Source organism: Natrix helvetica, assembly GCF_964273705.1.
Source record: "Natrix helvetica genome assembly, chromosome: 9".
Lineage (NCBI taxonomy): Eukaryota > Metazoa > Chordata > Lepidosauria > Squamata > Natricidae > Natrix > Natrix helvetica.
In genome coordinates, this window is record NC_138560.1 from 8,651,412 (window position 1) to 8,671,369 (window position 19,958).

General features: G+C 45.0%; 1 protein-coding gene across 1 annotated transcript in view; it reads left to right on the top strand.

Moving 5' to 3' along the window:
* The window catches only part of LOC309396516 (IgGFc-binding protein-like), a gene marked incomplete at both ends in the record, with an annotated part of 52,382 nt that overhangs the window by 23,759 nt on the left and 8,665 nt on the right, over nucleotides 1-19,958 (top strand). Inside the window, 5 exons of the mRNA XM_081961675.1 lie at nucleotides 3,775-5,802; nucleotides 6,814-7,052; nucleotides 8,394-8,967; nucleotides 11,278-11,867; nucleotides 17,706-18,270. Coding sequence (XP_081817801.1) covers nucleotides 3,775-5,802; nucleotides 6,814-7,052; nucleotides 8,394-8,967; nucleotides 11,278-11,867; nucleotides 17,706-18,270 — 3,996 coding nt within the window. The remainder of the gene's footprint in view (nucleotides 1-3,774; nucleotides 5,803-6,813; nucleotides 7,053-8,393; nucleotides 8,968-11,277; nucleotides 11,868-17,705; nucleotides 18,271-19,958) is intronic.

Sequence of the window (19,958 nt, forward strand, 5' to 3'; positions counted from 1 at the left end):
CCCAAAGATGGATTCTGTTTATATCTTTCGGGTTCTTATTTCCAACGGATATGACTTTAGTCTATAATCTTAAGCACAGAGGGATTTCATTTGTCAAATGAAACAGCTAGCGGAAAGCAATCTTAAGTACATTTATTCAAAAGAAATCCCAATATGTTGTGAGTAAGCTGGCGGTTTTTTTTTTTAGCCCTGCCATTTGCTAGAAACTGATCATTTCTTCCTCATTTAAAACAATCAGAGGGGAAGGCAATTATGCACCCTGCCCCCCAGATTTCTAATGCACTTTATTCTTGCTTTACTTTCCAGATTGCAAGATGTCCCAAATGTGGCTTCTGGAGACATTGGTTATCATGCTCTGTAAGTATACAGTTTTCTTGGATTTTAAATATTTTTGGGGAATAAGTAAGCAAGTTCCTCAAAGTCATTGATGATTCATGTCTATGGCGATTGTCAGTCATCCAGGTCATGGTTGTCCCTAAAGGTGCTTCCCCCCCCCACATGGTGGCTCAGTGGCTAAGATGCTGAGCTTGTTGATTAGAAGATCGGCAGTTCAGCGGTTCGAATCCCTAGTGCCGCATAATGGAGTGAGTCCCAGCTTCTGCCAACCTAGCAGTTCAAAAGCATGTAAAAAATGCAAGTAGAAAAATTGGAACCACCTTTGGTGGGAAGGGAACAGTGTTCCGTGCTCCTTTGGCATTTAGTCATGCCAGCCACATGACCACCGAGATGTCTTCAGACAGCGCCGGCTCTTTGGCTTTGAAATGGAGATGAGAACCGCCCCCTAGAGTCGGGAATGACTTTGCACGTACAGTATATGCAAGGAGGAACTTTTTTTCCCCAAGAGACAACTAGACTTTCTGGTTTTTCTTTGAAGATGTTTCGCTTCCCATCCAAGAAGCTTCTTCAACTCTGACCTCCATTCCCCACCATCCAGTCTGAGCTGAAGAAGCTTCTCGGATGAGAAGCGAAATGTCTTCAAAGAAAAAAAAACAGAACATCCAGTTGTCTCTTGAAAAAAATTGGACTTTTGGGACATGGATGTTTTATCTTACTCGGTTTACCCAAACTTAATGACCACTTGTTCAGCTGTCGTTCAAACTTGTGACGGTGCTGTGCAAATGATACTTCCAACTGGTTTTTAGAGTTTCAGCTGTCACGGCATTCTCTTGGCCATATAGAATCACCCTTTACTGAAAATCCATGGGGAAGCCAGCAGGATCTCACAAAAGATAACCATATAGCATCCTCACTTAATGACAGCAATGGGCTTTGCTTAACGGGAGCAACCAAGAGTACTGGGATAGCTGTTGCTATGCTGTATGGTTACCTAAGACCATACATTTTGACCATGTCGTTTAGCGATAGAAATTCCAGTTGTTGTTAACTAAGGAATACCTGTAGGAATTCATGGGAAACAAGGTAGGCAAAATCGTGGTACATCATGCTAACAGTGGACCATGAGTAAGCAAACCATAGTGTACTATGAGTAACATGCACATATTTCAGTATTGAAAGATGGACATTGAAAATTAAACAGAAAGAGGATGTAGATACATTGTAGAAGATTATCAAACATGGAGTTTAGTTTTCCAATGGTTGGGGGGGGAAAAGTGGGTAGAGATTAAGAATGTACTTTGTATTGTTAAGCAAATGAAATACCAGGACAACACGATGTTTATTAAGCATTAAGAAATGTATTTAATAGAAAATCACAAGTCTGCACAAAGTTTCTGTTGCTCAGGGAGGCAGTTGTTCAGTGAGTTTTGCCCCATTTTACGACCTTTGTTGCCTCAATGGTTCAGCAAATCTCTGCAGTTGTTAACTTAGTAACCCAGTTGCTAAGTGAATCAGGCTTCCACATCGACTTGGCTCGACAGAACATCGTAAAAGGGGATCAGACAACCCCGGGACACTGCAACTGCCATATATATGAGCCAGTTGCCAAGCCTCCAGAAGTTGTGAATGCCCCAACACTGGAAGTCTTTAAGAAGATGTCGGATAGCCATTTGTCTGAAACAGTATAGGGTTTCCTGCCTAGGCAGGGGTTGGACTAGAAGACCTCCAAGGTCCCTTCCAACCCTGCTATTGTATTGTATTAATCATGTGACCAGGGGGATGCTGCAATGGTGATGTGAAAAAAATGACCGCAAGTCACTTTTTCCAGTGCCGTACTAACTTTGAACAGTCACTAAATGATTGGTTGTAAGTAAAGTACTCCCGCTTGAACATTAGCTTAGTTGCCGGTTTGCACAGACAAGATAGCAATAGCACTTATATACTGCTTAACAGTGCTTTCCAGCCCTCTCTAGCCTATGATCTGGGTCCTCATTTTACTCACCTTGGGAGGATGGAAGGCTGAGTCTACCTTGAGCCTGGTGGGATTCGAACTGCCAAATTGCAGGCAGCCGGCAATCAGCAGAAGTAGCTATTTTGACAGCCAACCTTAGCAATGCTGCTTCAGGCCTTCCACGTTTGGTAAATTGTGGCCTTCCACACCTTGGGAACAGGATTTCTAGAGTACTCTTACTAGCATCTTATGCTGTTATAGCCAAGGATGAGGGATGGCACCAGGGGTGGGATTCAGCCGTTTTGGACTGGTTCGGATGAACCAATGTTAATTTTACATCTGGTTCTGCAAACTGATAGTTCCTATGACTGGCCAAGGTTGGGAAACTCTGCTGCACTGGTAAGAGGGAGAAGGAAGGAAAATGAAGATATGGACCCTTATAATCTTAAGGCAGGCAGCAACCAGAGGCTTACTTTTACCGAGTCCGTGTAAATAGCACGAAAGCACCAAATATTTGTTCCTTAATGTATTCCAGCAATTCAGTAAATCAAAAATTGCAGCTCTATCCAGTATGCAAATACGTTGTTGTCCCGGCGATGAATATGGCTTTTTTTTTTTTCCTCCTTCTTATAACGTTGCCTGCTCCACCACCTGGCAAAGAACATTCTTTTCTTCCCCAGCTCTGTATAATGGAGGCCGTCTAAGGGGAATGAAATAAAATGTTAATTCAGAATTATTTAATTCAGAATCATTTTAATTTGCTTTTCAGTCTGAATTAGATATAAATAGGGTTCACTCCCCTCCCCGCCACCCTTTTTTTACATTACACAAATTACATCCGTACTGATTTCTGTGGAGGGCATTAGCATTTTAATCAACCGTGCCATACTGTATCTTGCAGTCCAACTACAACTCAAGGTATATTGATTTTTCTTTTTTTTTTCTTTGTGAAAAATCACATTCTCCATGAACATAAATGAGGAATGTTGGTGGGGGAAATTGTAGTTCTATGTAGCAGCCCAATGGCATCTCTTTACGCTTTGAAACTTCCAGAGTATTTCTATCCTGGCAGCAGCGTTGTTCCCCACCTCCCCCAGTCCCCCCAAATATCATCTGTGAAGGGACACGGTGGCTCAGTGGCTAAGACGCTGAGCTTGTCAATCAGAAAGTTCAGCGGTTCAAATTCCTAGCGCTGTGTAATGAAGTGAGCCCCCGTTACTTGTCCCAGCTTCTGCAAACCTAGCTGTTCGAAAGCACGTAAAAATGCAAAATAGGGACGACATTGGTGGGAAGGTAACAGCTTTCCGTGTGCCTTCAGTGGTTAGTCATGCCAGCCACATGACCACAGAGACGTCTTCGGACAGCGCTGGTTCTTGGGCTTTGAAACAGAGATGAGCACTGCTCTCTAGAGTCGGGAATGACTAGCACATATGTGTGAGGGGAATCTTTACCTTTACCTTATCGTCTGCAATTTGTTTCTTTTCTAGTGCTGCTGCCTCCGATGAGCTCTCATCCTGATCCATGCCACAAAGTCAATTGTGAGAAAGGATATGTTTGCCGAGCTATCCACAACCAGGCGGAGTGTTTTCCAGAACCTCAGTCCTGCAATTCTGTCCAATGCCAAGAAGGGACGCTCTGTGCGATAGTCGATGGCTTGCCCAGATGTGTCCCTTACCCATCCTCTTGTCATCAGGTCCAGTGTAAAGAAGGGACAATTTGTAGCCTGACAGATGGCTTCCCCAAATGCGTGCCTGTGCCGCAATCCTGTGCCGCCGTCCAGTGCAAAGAAGGCACCATCTGTGCCATTATTAACAGTTGGCCTCAGTGCATTTCAAGGCCCGAGTCTTGCCAAAACACGCCGTGCAACCCGGGAATGGTGTGTGAACTCATTAATGGCTGGCCGCAGTGTGTGCCCCACCTGGCTTCCTGTCGCAGCGTCCGCTGCAAAGATGGGACCGAATGCCAGATCGTGCACGGCCAGGCACAGTGCGTTCCAGCATCTGCCTCATGCAGTGAGATCCTGTGTGAGAGAGGAGCCATGTGTGAGATGGTCGATGGCCAAGCCAGGTGCATCACGCTGCCACCCTCCTGCCTCCATATTGAATGCAAGCAAGGGACCATGTGTGATATGGTTGATGGGTGGCCAAAATGCGTCCCGAGTCCAACTTGCAAAGATTTAAATTGCGAATCTGGTACCAAATGCAAGATGGTGAATCACCTGCCCAGATGCTTGCCTGTCCCTTTCTCCTGTGACCAAATTCACTGCAGGCCTGGGTTCGTATGTGAGCTGGCGGACGGTCAGCCCTCATGTGTGCCCATCCCCCCTTCTTGCCACAAGGTCCATTGTGAAGAAGGAATGCTCTGCGAGATCCTCGAAGGGGTCCCCAGATGTGTGCCTGCCATCACCTCCTGTAACAATGTACAGTGCCCGATGGGAACCATCTGTGAAATGATCAACAATTGGCCCACGTGTAGGCCTCGCCCACACTCCTGTGAGAGCATTGTGTGCAAGAATGGAACGGTCTGTGACATTGTCAACGGCTGGCCGACTTGTATTCCGGTTGTGCCAACAACTTGTGCGGCCATTGTTTGCAGAGAGCAAGCTGTGTGTGAAATGGTGAACGGCGTACCAACCTGCAAACCCATCCCGCTGTCTTGTGACAGATATAAGTGCAGAGAGGGAACAATTTGTGAAGTTGTCCACGGATGGCCCACGTGCATACCTTTGGCATCTTCGTGTCAGAAAATAGAGTGTGCGCGAGGCTCTGTTTGTAACATAATTGATGGCTGGCCTAAATGTGTCCCGGCCCCATCTACTTGTGACCAGCTTCAATGTGAAAGAGGAACCATCTGTGAAAAAGTAAATGGCCAGCCTGTATGCGTCCCACGACCTCTCTCTTGTGAGCACATCTATTGCCAACAAGGGACCATTTGTGAAATTGTGGAAGAATGGCCCAGATGTGTTCCAATCCCTGCATCCTGTGACAAAATCCACTGCAGACCAGGGACCACTTGCAAAATAATTGATCACTGGCCTCGGTGTGTTCCCATACCACCTACCTGTGACAAACTGCGCTGCAAAGATGGCAGCGTTTGTGAAATTATTGATGATTGGCCCATGTGCATGCCGACTCCAGCTTCCTGTGATAAAATCGAGTGCAAGGAAGGAACTGTTTGTGAAATGGTTGATGATTGGCCCAGATGTAGCCGAATGTTGAACTCTTGTGAAAAAGTCCACTGTCGGGAAGGGACCAAATGTGAAATACACAATGGGCTTCCGAAATGCATTTCCGTATCCCTGTCCTGCAACAATTACCATTGCAAAGAAGGGTTCATTTGTCGGATCGATGAGGGATGGCCAAAATGCCTTCCCAACCGTTCTCCTTGTGAAAAACTCAACTGCAGTGCAGGAACCGTATGTGAGACACTTCAAGGGCAGCCCAGATGTGTCCCCATCGCCACCTCCTGTGCTAATGTCATCTGCACAGAAGGAACCATTTGTGAAATCAACCATGGTTGGCCCAAGTGTGTTCCCATCTCACCCTCTTGTGCGAACCTCAAATGCAGTGAAGGGACTGTGTGTGAGATATATGATGGGCGTCCAAAATGCCTCCCCATCTCACCTTCTTGTAACCGTTTTCAGTGCGCCTCTGGTACTGTTTGTGTAATCAGCCAGGGTTGGCCCAAATGTGTCCCTATCTCACTCTCTTGTGAGAACGTCAAATGCAGTGAAGGAACTGTGTGTGAGATATACGAAGGGCAACCAAGATGCCTTCCTAGATCCTTCTCTTGTCACCAATTCCATTGTAAGAGCGGAACGGTGTGCCAAATAAACAACGGCTGGCCACAGTGCGTTCCGATTCCCGCTTCTTGTGGAAATGCGAGCTGCAGCGTTGGGACCACCTGCCACATGGTTTCTGGCTTGCCCCAGTGTCTCCCTACGTCGCTGTCATGTGATCAGTTCACCTGCCCTGAAGGAAGTGTTTGCAAAATGGTTGATAACTGGCCAAGATGTCTTCCTATCCTGCCCTCCTGTGATACGTCAAACTGCCAGGAAGGCACCATTTGTGAGATAGTCAATGGATCGCCAACTTGCGTCCCAGTTCCATCTTCCTGTGACAAAACCGTCTGTAAGCAAGGGATGACATGCCAGATGGTGAATGGTTGGCCAACCTGTGTTCCAGCATCCTCGACACTGTGTGCTTCTATGCATTGTGAAGTGGGAACTGTGTGTCTACTTGTTGGTGGAAGCCCACAATGTGTTCCCAGCACACCATCCTGTAGCCAGTTTCAATGTCCTGCTGGAACTATTTGTGACATGGCCAGTGGATGGCCCAGATGCACTCCTGTGCCAACCTCCTGCGAAAATGCCCATTGTCAAAGTGGGACTATTTGTCAAGTTATAAATGGTTGGCCCCAATGTGTGGCCCCTACTCATTCATGCCAGACAATTCAATGCTGGGAAGGGACCGTTTGTAGAATGGTGGATGGTTCACCTAGATGTTTTCCTGCTGTATCTCCCCAAGCGATTTGTTGGGCCTCTGGTCAGCCCCATTATCACACATTTGATGGACGCAGCTTTGATTTCCAAGGTACCTGCACTTATACAGTGGCTAAGACTTGCAGTATCAACTCCAACCTACCATTCTTCCACATCTTCACCAAGAGCCAGAAGAGTTTCCCTTTCTCTTTCATCAATCAGGTCGCCATCACCATCTACAACTCCAGCATCACCATGATCAAGCATGAGTATGGCCTTGTCAGAGTAAGAACCCTCTTTGTATCATTTCGTTATTTATTTTTTAGGTATTCAAATATCGCATTTGTTAACTGCCCAACTTCCTCAGTTAACATTGAGAAAGTGCTGATGGCTTAACTTCAGCTATCCCCCAATAGAAATTCTGCTCATGAGAGAGAAAAGAAAGCAGGTAAAACACATTTTTGGGGTGGGTCAGTGTTGAAAATTTATAATCTAATAGTTATACAACCTTTGGAATCTTCCTTATGCCAGAACAGACAATAGGACATTACTCTAAATCAGGGGTGTCAAACTCAGTTTCATTGTGGGCTGCATCAGGGTTGTGTTTGACCTTGGGGAGGTCGGGGGCGTGGCCATGGGGGCATGGTCAGCTCAATATCATTCATGTTGGGATGCTTGTGATGGTCCAAGTGCTCTGCCAGTGAAAACATGCGCCCGAGCTCCATTTTTGGCTGCAATGGCCTCCTACAACCATCTGCCAGTGAAAATGGAGCTCAGGAGCACCACCCGTGGCCCTCCCAAACTCCATTTTTGCTGGCAGACGCACTGTGGGCCGGTCCGTCACTGTTTCTAGGGCAGCCTGGTGGGCCAGATCTAAGCACCCTGAAAGCTGGATCCAGCCCCCGGGCCTTGAGTTTGACACCCGTGCTCTAAGCCATTAAAAAGTACACGGCTTAGACCAAGGGTGTCCAATCTATAGTTGTCTTTGGGAAATTTAAGACTTGTGGACTTCAACTCCCAGAATTCCTCAGCTGCTCATTCTGGGAATTGAAGTCCACAGGCCTTAAACTCACCATGATTGGACACGTCTGGCATAGAACCAAGTAGTTGTGGGCTGGATTTATGGTTTTCTGTTTTAGTGTCCAGGCAATTGTGTCATCTTATGTTGTCTTCCTGTCCTATGTGCAAGGTCCATTGCTGAACATATTTGGCCACTGTGTAATACAGTGAGCTCCCATTACTTGTCCCAGCTTCTGCCAACCTAGCAGTTTGAAAGCATGTAAAAATTGCAAGTAGAAAATAGGGACCACCCTTGGTGGGAAGGTAACAGCGTTCTGTGTGCCTTCACCATTTAGTCATGCTGGCCACATGACCACGGAGATATCTTTGGACAGCACTGGCTCTTCGGCTTAGAAATGGAGATGACCCTAGAGTCGGGAATGAGTAGCACATACGTGCGAAGGGAACCTTTATCTTTACCTTATTGAGGTTCCATTATCTTTTTTAAAATGCTTCTGAAAAATGAAATCAATTCACGAGCTGCTTTGGTGTTTGTTGCCATCCCGTTCATCTGTTAAATATGTAATTTAAAAACAAACAAGGATCACTGGCCTTTGTCTCTTCTAGATCAATCACGTGCGCTCTCGTCTGCCGGTAAGTTTACACAACGGGATGGCCTCCTTATACCATCGAGGAAACCAACTGGTGATCGAAACCCCGTTTGGCCTGAAGGTTTACTATGACTGGAACTATTACCTAGTGGTGAAGGTCACCACAGCTTTTCAAAGCCAAATTTGTGGCCTTTGTGGCAACTACAACGGAGATCCCAACGACGACTTTACTACCCCTTCGGGAAGCCTGGCCGCCAACGCCGTGGAACTGGGCAGGAGCTGGAAAGTAGAAGACGGAGATGAAGCTTGCAGACATGGCTGCCACGACAGGTGCCCGCAGTGTTCTGCGGAGTTGGCGGCCAGATACAACACAGAAAATTCATGCGGCATGATCGTTCAACACAGGAGTGGTCCTTTCCATCGCTGCCATGCCTTGATTGATCCCAAGCCGTATTTGAATGACTGTGTGACTGATTTGTGTGCCTTTGAGGGTTACAAGCAGATTTTGTGCCGGGCCCTGAAGACGTACGCTGATGCTTGTCAGAGAGAAGGGATGGCCATATCTGCCTGGAGGAAACACGCTGGCTGCCGTGAGTAGAGACTGGGATTTATAGAGACAGGGCTCCCACTACTTTACACTGACAGGAGGAGGGGGACTGTCATTCCAGATTGCAATGGGTGTGATAAATCAGTGTTGCTTATATGTATAGCCAGACAGATGCTGCAGGTAAATGGAATAGAGATTGACTACGGCATTACGTTTAAAAGGAAACGCATAGACGGGCTGCTGAAAAAAATAATCAGAGAATAAGAACACTGATTATATTAAGATGGATGGGGAAGAGTGACGATGAAAAGACAGCCAGAGAAGCAGCCAATCTATATAAGAATGGGTGACTTGGGATCTGGACTTGTAGGCCCGCAAAAAGCCATGTCTTTGGTTGCTTAGCAAGTGCTCTTAAACAGATCGAGCACGGCATGGTACTCGACAAGGGTACTCCACTTTAGGCCCTTTCTTCTTCCCATCACTGTTAACTGACTCACTGCAATTGGTAAGTTAGCAACATGGTTAAGTGAATCACGTTTCCCCATTGACTGCATAATACCCTACACCAGGGGTGTCCAAACTTGGGAACTTTAAGACTTGTGGACTTCAACTCCCAGAATTCCCCAGCCAGCATGGCTGGCTGGGGAATTCTGGGAGTTGAAGTCCACAAGTCTTAAAGTTCCCAAGTTTGGACACCCCTGGCCTACACAATACTGTATTTTTTGGAGTATAAGACACACCTTTTCCCCTCCAGTAGAGGGTGAAAATCTGGGCGCGTCTTATACACTGAATGCAGCATTTTTGGCCTCCTGAAACCCCACCACCTTTGCAAAAATGGCCATGCATAGCCTTTAGGAGGCTTCCAGAGTGCTCCTGGGGACTGGGGGAGGGCAGACATGAGCAAAAAATGGGTCGCCTTTTGCTCGTTTTTGTCCCCCCCAACCCCCAGGAGTAGTCTATAAGCCTCCAAAAGGCTATGCATGCCCTTTTTTTGACATAAAACGGGCCCATTTTTGCAAATAATGGGCCGTTTTGGGGAGGTCTGCAGAGTGCAAAACCCTTTTTTTTAATTTGCCTCTTCAAAATCTTATACTCTGGTGCATCTTATAATCCCAAAAATACAGTAGCCACTACATAATAGCCACTGTAATTCTGCACCAAATGTAATTTCTGAGTGTTCGCTAGTAACTGCTGGTAGAGGAGAGCAGTCATACAAGGTGAGTGACTGAGAAAAGGAATTTCTGGTTTGGAAAGGATGCATTTGGGGCAACAGCTAACTCTGTGTAAAAGCTTTGCTGGTCAGAGGTGCCACTTGCTCTTAGAACAGGAGCTGGGAGTCCAGGGGGACCCCAGATTGCACAGCAGTTCTGTTTGAGGAAGTGCCATACCATTCAAAACCAAATATGGAGAATCTCCAGTAATGGAAGAACCATTAAGAATCTTAATTCGGGGAGGTCAGGCTTGAGATTAAAGCAGGGATGTCCAACTTTGGCAACTTTAAGACCTATGGACTTCAACTCCCAGAATTCCCTAGCCAAATTGCCTGGCTGAGGAATTTTGGGCGTTGAAGTCCACAGAGCTTAATGTTTGCCATAGTTGGACACTCCTGCTTTAAAGCCTGTTCCTCCCCATCTAGACACTAACAGTTCCAGACATTGGATCAAGGCCTCAATAGAATTACTTAGTCAACTGAGGGCTAAATATATAGCTAAGTATCACCAGCATATCAATAATATCTGACCCCATGTTGATGGATGACCTTAACTTAGATATTAAACAAGAGGGTATTATTTATTATATTAAACCGGGATGATTAGGAGACTGGAGACTAAAGCATATGAAGAATGGTTACAGGACCTGGGCATGGCTAGCCTAGTGAAGAGAAGGACCAGCGGAGACATGATGGCAGTGTTCCAATATTTGAGGGGCTGCCACAGAGAGGAGGGGGTCAAGCTATTTTCCAAGGCACCTGAAGGCTAGACAAGGAATAATGAATGGAAAAAGGTCAAGGAGAGATTCAACCTTGAAATAAGGAGAAATTTTCTGACAGTGAAAGCAATCAACCCATGGAACAAAAGTTGCCTTTGGAAGTTGTGGGAGCTTCATCACTGGAGGCTTTCAAAAAGAGATCGGACTGCCATTTGTCAAAAATGCTTGGGGTGTGTGGACTAGATGACCTACAAGGTCCCTTCCATCTCTCTTAATCTGTTTTCTGTTAGGGTGAAGCATCACTTTCCTGAGGCACTCCACAAATTAGGAATCTTCTCTGTTTCGTTCCCTTTTATTAGCCAGCAAAGATGACCTCTTCTACAAGAACATCTATCACTAACCTTGTTTGTTCTTCCTCCTATAGCCTTGTTCTGTCCTGACCACAGCCAGCACATGGCCTGTGGCACAGCCTGTCCTGCCACTTGCAGCGACCCTGATGCACCAAAGAAATGCCACCTGCCCTGCATGGAGACCTGTCAGTGCAAGCCGGGCTACGTGCTCGACGGTGGTAAATGCATTCCCAAAGAGCAGTGCGGCTGCATCTATCACGGGCAGATCTATGCTCCCAAGGAGCAGTTTTGGGGCGATCAAGAGTGCCACCTGCAGTGCACGTGCAACCCACGAGATAGGAAGGTGGCCTGCCACAGATCCGCTTGCAAGGAAGGAGAGGGGTGCCATGTGATTAACGGCGTAAGGAAGTGCCATCCAACTTTCTACGGAACCTGCACTACCCTGGGCCAGCTGCATTACATCACCTTCGATGGGCAGCACTTTGACTTCTCTGGAACTTGCGTTTATCGTTTGGCTGAGCTCTGCTACAAGAAAGCCAACCTCACTCATTTCCAAGTCCTGGTTCAGCACCAAGGACAGGGCTCTGAGACCTCAGCTGCCACCAAAGTACTTGAGGTCCATGTTTACGGCATGTCAATCCTTATCAGCCACAGCAAAATCTTGGTGAGTACAGTACAGGCAGTCCTCAACTTACCATCACAATTGAGCAAGATGGTTGTTAAGTGAGTTTGGCCCCATTACATGACCTTGTTTTTGCCACAGTGGTTAAAGGAATCTCAGCAGTTAAGTTAGTACAGGTAGACCTCGACTTACAATCACAATTGAGTCCAAAAATTTATGTTGCTAAGTGAAACATTTGTTAAATGATTTTTGCTCCTTTCTTGCCACTGCCATTAACTGAATCACTGCAGTTGTTAAGTTAGCAATGTGGTTAAGTGAATTTTGTTTCCCCATTGACTTTGCATGGAAGAATAGAGTAGAATAGAATAGAATAGAATAGAATAGAATAGAATGGAACGGAACAGAACAGAACAGAACAGAACAGAATAGAATAGAATAGAAAACAGAAAAGAATAGAATATAATAGAATTTAGAATAGAATAGAATAGAATTTAGAATAGAGTAGAATAGAATTTAGAATAGAATTTAGAATAGAATTTAGAATAGAATAGAACAGAATAGAATAGAAAACAGAAAAGAATAGAATAGAATAGAATTTAGAATAGAATAGAATAGAATTTAGAATGGAATTTAGAATAGAATAGAATAGGATTTAGAATAGAATAGAATAGAATAGAATAGAATAGAATTTAGAATGGAATTTAGAATAGAATAGAATAGGATTTAGAATAGAATAACAGAATAGAATAGAATTTAGAATAGAATAGAATGGAATTTAGAATGGAACAGAAAACAGAATAGAATAGAATTTAGAATAGAATAGAAAACAGTATCAAATAGAATTTAGAATAGAATAGAACAGAACAGAACAGAACAACAGAGTTGGAAGGAAACTTGGAGGTCTTCTAGTCCAACCCCCTGCTTAGGCAGGAAGCATTTCAGGCAAATGATTGTCCAAGCTTGTCAGAGGGTTTCAAAAGGCGATCCCAATTTTGATCATGTGACTACAGGGATGCTTCAATGATCGTAAGTGTGAAGAACAGTCATGTCACTTTTTCCTGTGCTGTTGTAACTTCGAACTGTCACCAAATGAAGTTTTGTAAGTTGAGAACTACCTGCAACATAGGTCGTTAAGTGCACCTAGCTTTCCCATTGACTGTCAGAAGGTTGCAAAAAAAAATGATCGCATGAGTCCTGCACACTGCAACCGTCATAAACATGGTGGAAACTAATCAAGGAGAGAAGCAACCTAGAACTAAGGATAGTTAGAACAATGAATCAGTGGAACAACTTGCCTCCAGAAGTTGTGAATGCTCCCAAAACTGGAAGTTTTGAAGAAGAGATTAGATAGCCATTTGTCGGAAGTGGTGTAGGGTTTCCTGCAGGGGGTTGGACTAGAAGACCTCCAAGGAACCTTCCAACTATGTTATTCTAGTCTATTATTCTATAAACCTGAGCCAGTTGCCAAGCATTTGAATTTTGATCATTTGACTATGGAGGTGCTGCAACAGTCATAAGTGTGGAAAAACTACTATAAATCGCCTTTCTAAATGCCATCGTATCTTCAAACGACCGTTAAGCAAATGGTTGTAAGTCAGGCATCTTCTGCCTTTCACTATTTATACTGGTGTGGTTCTTTTGAGTCGCTTTGTCATCTTGATTTCTGGAGGGTTTATTATCCTCTCCGAAGAGAATAAGCAATCAAAATAGGATGATTGGGAAATTGTTAATTATTGATCAGAAATTATAAACCTCTTCTATTTGCATAGTACTCTTTCAGGCAAATAACCTGTTTTTTCTCCAGATGTTACTTAACTACCCTCTCCAACATTCCTCATTTTTGGGGCTGTGATTCCCAGGGATGCTGGCAAGTAGAGCTTACCCACAGCTGGAGTGCCATAGGTGTCCTATTCCTCGTTGGAAGAAAATCTCCCATGCCCATTTGCAGCTGTAGAGATAACAAATGCCTGCCCCCATTGCTCAAATTAAAAAGGAAATTAAGGGAGCCCCTGCCTCCAATTAAGGAACTCTTTCCCCAGAAAAGAACAGCTGGCCCCCCTGCAATCTTGTTTTAAACAATAATTAAAGACATGCTTGTTCACTCAGGCATATTTAAGATAATTGGCTCATGCAAGAAGGTTTTGATTTATTTCAATGAGGCTCTTTATGCTGTAAAAGCAACTTGAGTGGCCTTATCAGGGTGAAGAGGCAACATGATTTAACTCAATGAGCTGCTTCTCTCATCCCTTTGCATTCCCCCCCCCCCCTTAGCCTCCTCTAGCACTTGCAAAATCCAGCAGAGGAGTTTGCAAAAGTAACTCGGCATGCCCAGAAACCTTTTTACTATGCAGTTGTGTGGCTGCTACCGTGGTAAAGGTAAAGGTTCCCCTCGCATGTATGTGCTAGTCGTTCCAGACTCTAGGGGGCGGTGCTCATCTCCATTTCAAAGCCGAAGAGCCAGCGCTATCCAAAGACGTCTCCATGGTCACGTGGCCAGCATGACTAAACGCCGAAGGTGCAGGGAACGCTGTTACCTTCCCACCAAAGGTGGTTCCTATTTTTCTACTTGCATTTTTACATGCTTTCGAACTGCTAGGTTACTGAGGTAGGGAAGGTAAAAAGGTAGGAAAATCTTGGGAACTCACCCAACCCCGTTGACTTACAAAGCAGCCTCAAGGGCTTATTTTGCTCCATCATCAAAGTGGAACCCCCTTTTTGAAGTTCTATGTGGTTCTTGAGCAAGAGTGGGCAATCATGGCCCCTTTATAGACTTTGACTCCCACAATTTCATGGCTGGCTCAGGAATTCTGGGATTTAAAGTCTGGAGGTTGTAAAGTGGCCCTAGTTGCCCACTCTTGCCTTAGGGAATAATTGTAACTCTCAGAGTCTTTCCTTTTTAAGAGTCACTTAAATTATTAACTTTAAGGTGTTCTATTTTACTGTCATCTGTCTTTCCCCATGGGACTCTAGGAAAGCACTCCAGAAATAGAGGCTATTTTCTGTCGTACTTGTTCACAGAGACAGAAATAAGCTTTTTAGCAGAGTTGCGAGGGCCTTGGCCAAATTCTAGCCATCCACATTTCGAGTCAAGGTGCAAGAGATGAGACCACACCAGTTGCCCCAGTCAAGAGACGGATTAATTGCAATAAGCAGAGAATAACTTAAGGTTGAGCTGTTGGGTTCTTAATGGTTTGAGTGTTGAATTTATGTTTTACTGATAAAGAAATAAAGGGGGACTAGAATAGATGTAAGGGGATGCAGTGGCTCAGCGGCTAAGACGCTGAGCTTGTCGATCAGAAAGTTCGGCGGTTCAAATCCCTAGAGCCGTGTAATGGAGTGAGCTCCTGGTATTTGTCTCAGCTTCTGCCAACCTAGCAGTTCGAAAGCATTTAAAAATGCAAGTAGAAAAAATAAGCGCCACCTTTGGTGGGAAGGTAACATCATTCTGTGCGCTTTTGGCGTTTTAGCCATACCAGCCATATGACCAAGTAGACATCTTCGGACAGTGCTGGCTCTTCGGCTTTGAAACAGAGATGAACCCCCTAGAGTCAAGAAGGACTAGCACATATGTGCGAGGGGAACCTTTACCTTTAGTATAGATCTATTTCAAGCTATTTAACTCTCATCAGCTAGCCATTCCCTTCTGGAATTCAAACCGGGGTTACTTCCATATTAGGTAAATGTATGAACCTCTAACGGGAGCAGTAATTGGGTAAATTAGGTTGCCCCGACCAAAAAAAAAAAAAACACTTAAAGACTTGAGTGCTTGCTTCTCTTGCTGCAGATGTTTCATTGTCAGGCTAGGTAGCCTCTTTGGTGCAAGGGGGAATGACATTTGCTGGCTGTTGATATATATTGTAGTAGCTTTTCCTTCTGGCCTGCTTTCCTTCATATATTTTTCTTTTTGCTTTCTTGATTGTTCCCTGTTTATCTGGTGCTAATCCTCTTCTCTGAGTCCTGGTTAATGGATCAAGGAATTCACCCTGGCAGATAGAAGAGAGGCAGCTTCAAAGTAAAACTGACTCCCCTCCCCTCCAAAGTTATTCTAGCTAGAAACCTGCTTTCTGAGTGAATTTTTAATACTCAAGCCTTCTGCGCTCCCCAGCCAAGTGGAGATGAAGCTAAGAAGCTTTGAGTTGGCTGGAATTTGATTATGCAGAGCTTTTAAAGTTTCCCCTACCCATGGTCATCCTTTCACCTCCTGGTTCTCCTGCTTTTTCAACCTGTGTTTTCATTGCTGGCAGCCTTGTCTCCTCATCAGAGTATTCAGGGAGAAGTGCAAGTATTGGGGCTTAATTCTGCTACACCTGCAAACGTGGGTAGCAGTAAAGAATATCTGTAGCTCAGGGTTAAAATAAGGGGTGCTTGGTGCTCTGTGGGCTTGGTTATTTTCTTGCAGACATTTCATTAACCAAACAAGGCAACTGCCAAACAAGCCAAGCATAAACAGCCCAGTCTGAAGAACCTCTAAGATCACCCCCAGCAACTCTGAAGGGCAAGCCACTAGCATATCAACTGAGAGCAAAGCCCAGCTCTTTCTAGCCTTGATGATGTTACCTAGTTTGGATAATAAAATGTCCGCAAGTAAACAACAAAGCTGAGAGAGCACCAAGGACCCCACAGTCATCTTTGTCGTCCTCGTCCTCCTTCTCCACTACACAATTCCCATTCCCTTCTAGCACTGATGATGTTACCTAGTTTGGGTAATGAAATGTCTGCGAGAAAACAACCAATCTCAGAGAGCACCAAGGACTCCACACTTGTCATTTCTTCTTCTTCTTCTTCTTCTTCTTCTTCTTCTTCTTCTTCTTCTTCTTCTTCTTCTTCTTCTTCTTCTTCTTCTTCTTCTTCTTCTTCTTCCTCTTCCTCCTCTTCCTCCTCCTCCTCCTCCTCCTCCTCCTCCTCCTCCTCCTCCTCCTCCTCCTCCTCCTCCTCCTCTTGTCCACTCCACAATCCCCTTTCCCTTCTAGCACTGATGATGTTACCTAGTTTGGGTAATGAAATGTCTGCAAGAAAACAACCAAGCTCAGAGAGCACCAAGGACTGCACAGTCTTCTTCTTCTTCCTCCTCCTCTTCTTCTTCTTCTTCTTCTTCTTCTTCTTCTTCTTCTTCTTCTTCTTCTTCTTCTTCTTCTTCTTCTTCTTCTTCCTCCTCCTCCTCCTCCTCCTCCTCCTCCTCCTCCTCCTCCTCCTCCTCCTCCTCCTCCTCCTCCTCCTCTTGTCCACTCCACAATCCCCTTTCCCTTCTAGCACTGATGATGTTACCTAGTTTGGGTAATGAAATGTCTGCAAGTAAACAACCAAGTTCAGGGAGCACCAAAGACCCCAAGGAAAATTGAGCATATCAACGTTGTCTTCCTGTAAGGAAGATAACACATCTGTCTGAGCCCTGATCATCTCTCTATTTCCTACTCGGAAATTGTCTTAATGGAGAATGTCAGAAAAAAAATGAGGTATCAAGCAAAAGAGGACCCTGAAAGGGCCTGATGTATTTTCAAGGTGGACATCTTTGTACTCTACCAGGTTCGAGATCTCTTTCCATCTGGATTCACCCTAAACAACTTGTTGAAGCACTTAAGCAGTAAGCAGTTAGACTTATATACTGCTTTACAGTGCTTTACAGCCCCCTCTAAGTGGTTTACAGAGTCAGCTTCTTACCCCTAACAATCCGGCTCCTCATTTTACCCACCTTGGAAGGATGGAAAACTCAGTCAACCTTGAGCCTGGTGAGATTCGAAGTGCCAAATTGCAGTCAGCCGGCAGTCAGCAGAAGTAGCCTGCAGTACTACACTCTCACCACTGCGCCTCCGTAGCTCAACATATATTGCAAATTGTTTCTCTCTCTCTCCTCTCTCTCTCTCTCTTCCCTTTGTGTTCCAGCTGAACGGCTTACTGATCAACCTGCCCTACAATGTTGATTCTAACAAAATTTCCCTCTACCACCTGGGATGGGATATCGTAATCATGACCGACTTTGGTTTCATGGTCACCTTCGACATGAAAAATAATATCCGTATCACATTATCCGGAAGCTACAGGGGACTAACGTGCGGCCTCTGTGGCAATTTCAACGGGAAAGAAGAGGACGACATGATGCAACAAAATGGAACGCCAACCACAAATCCGGGAGAGCTGGGCAGAAGCTGGAAGATCCGGGATATCCCGGGATGCCATGAGAAGGAAAGAGAGTCCTGTGTGGACATGGTGCATATGGAGTACACGCAGAGAATGAGTAAGGAGTGTGGTCTCCTACTAGACGCCCACGGCCCATTCAAGAGCTGCCATACCGAGGTGCCACCTCACTTGTACTTCAAAAACTGTGTCTTTGATTACTGCTCCAATAAGGCCAACAGGAATGTCATCTGTCACGTCATCTCCTCTTACGCTGCAGCTTGCCAAACTTTAGGGATCCAGATTTCCAACTGGAGGTCCATCCACTTTTGCAGTAAGTAAGGAGGGGCAAACCTATTTTGCTTTTTTACAGGGAGTTCTCGACTTACGAGCACAGTTGGGACCTGGATTCCCGTTGCTAAACAATGGCGGTTTTTAAGTGTGAGTCACGCCTGATTTTTGCAACCTTGAATCACTGCAACGTTATGTGAATCATATGGTCATTAAGTGAATCTGTCTTCCCCCCCCTCCTTTGACTTTGCTGGTTGGAAATAGGCTGGGGAGGGGATGCAAATGGTGATCGCATGACCCCCCCCCCCCCCGGGACTCTGCCACACTTGTTAATCCACGCTGGTTGCCGAGCGCCCAATTTTTGATTACGAGGATGCGACAATGGTCCTAAGGGAGAGGGCTGATTGTCAGTCGCTTTTTCCAAGTGCTATTGTAATTTTGAATGGCCACTGAATGGATGGTTGTAAGTTGAGGACTGCCTGTATAATGTTCATAGTTTGGGCAAATCTGTACCCACCCCATTTATAGCTGTTTGACAAAAATGTTTTTTATGCAAGCAAAACTGTTTTATAGCAATTTGGCCAATGTATAGATTTGGGTCAAAACCAGTGGTGGGATTCAATTTTTTTTTTACTGCCGGTTCTGTGGGCATGGCTTGGTGGCCATGGCAGGGGAAGAATATTGCGAAATCCCCATTGCCTTCCCCTCTCTGGGGGGAAGGATATTGCAAAATCTCCATTGCCTCCTCGCTCCTGGGGGAGGATACTACAAAATCCCCATTCCCACCCCACCCCACTAACCTGCTTTCCAGCTCCGTTTTCCTGTGCAGGGCAACAAAAGAAGACCCAGCCAATCAACTGGGACTCAGGAAGCAGCGAATAGATCAGGGGCAGGGGCAGCCAGAGGTGGTATTTGCCAGTTCTCCAAACTACTCAAAATTTCCGTTACTGGTTCGCCAGAACCCGTCAGAACCGGCTGAATACCACTTCTGGTTAAACTCACTCTGCACAAAGATCTAGATTAGTTTTATATATTTCCTTCATGTCCATGATTTTATGTACTGGAGAACAGCATCCCATGAGGCAAGGAAAGGATCTATGCTTCAGCCTTATGGAAACAGATCAGAAAATATTAATTAGATCAGTTCCTACTGAAATTCGTGATGAACGAATTATGTTCACATCCATAGCAGACTATTTATGGATAAGAAGCTTGTAGAAATTTCCTACCAAGAATGATGAGCAAAGCAACAAGCCAGCCACTACTTTTTTTTCCCTGAGTGAAAAAAGATATGAATTATTCATTTTAATGAGAAAGTCGCTAGGGAGATAACATTCTTGCTCACCCAGACTAGAAGCTGGGTCAGCCGAAAAACACTGTGCTTAATCATTATGAAAAACAGGACCTTAAAGCAGATCAAGGTAGGGAATGCACAGTCACAGTCTTAACTACAGTTCCCAGCAGCCCCAGATTTCATGTCCAATGGCAAAGGTTTGAAGGAATAATAATTCAGTAGCATCTGGATGGGCAATCCTTGGATTAGCTTTGGTTCTAATAAACAGGTCTACCTTCATATCTTTGTTCCTAGCTTCAGACTCAGAAGGATTATCTTGATCTTTAGTTGGTTACCCAACTAAAAACTGTCTGGATTAATATGCTACCATCAAGTTTTAACTTTCCTAATTCAGATATTGAAAGGGCATCATCACATCTAGAGGGTACCTGGAAAGC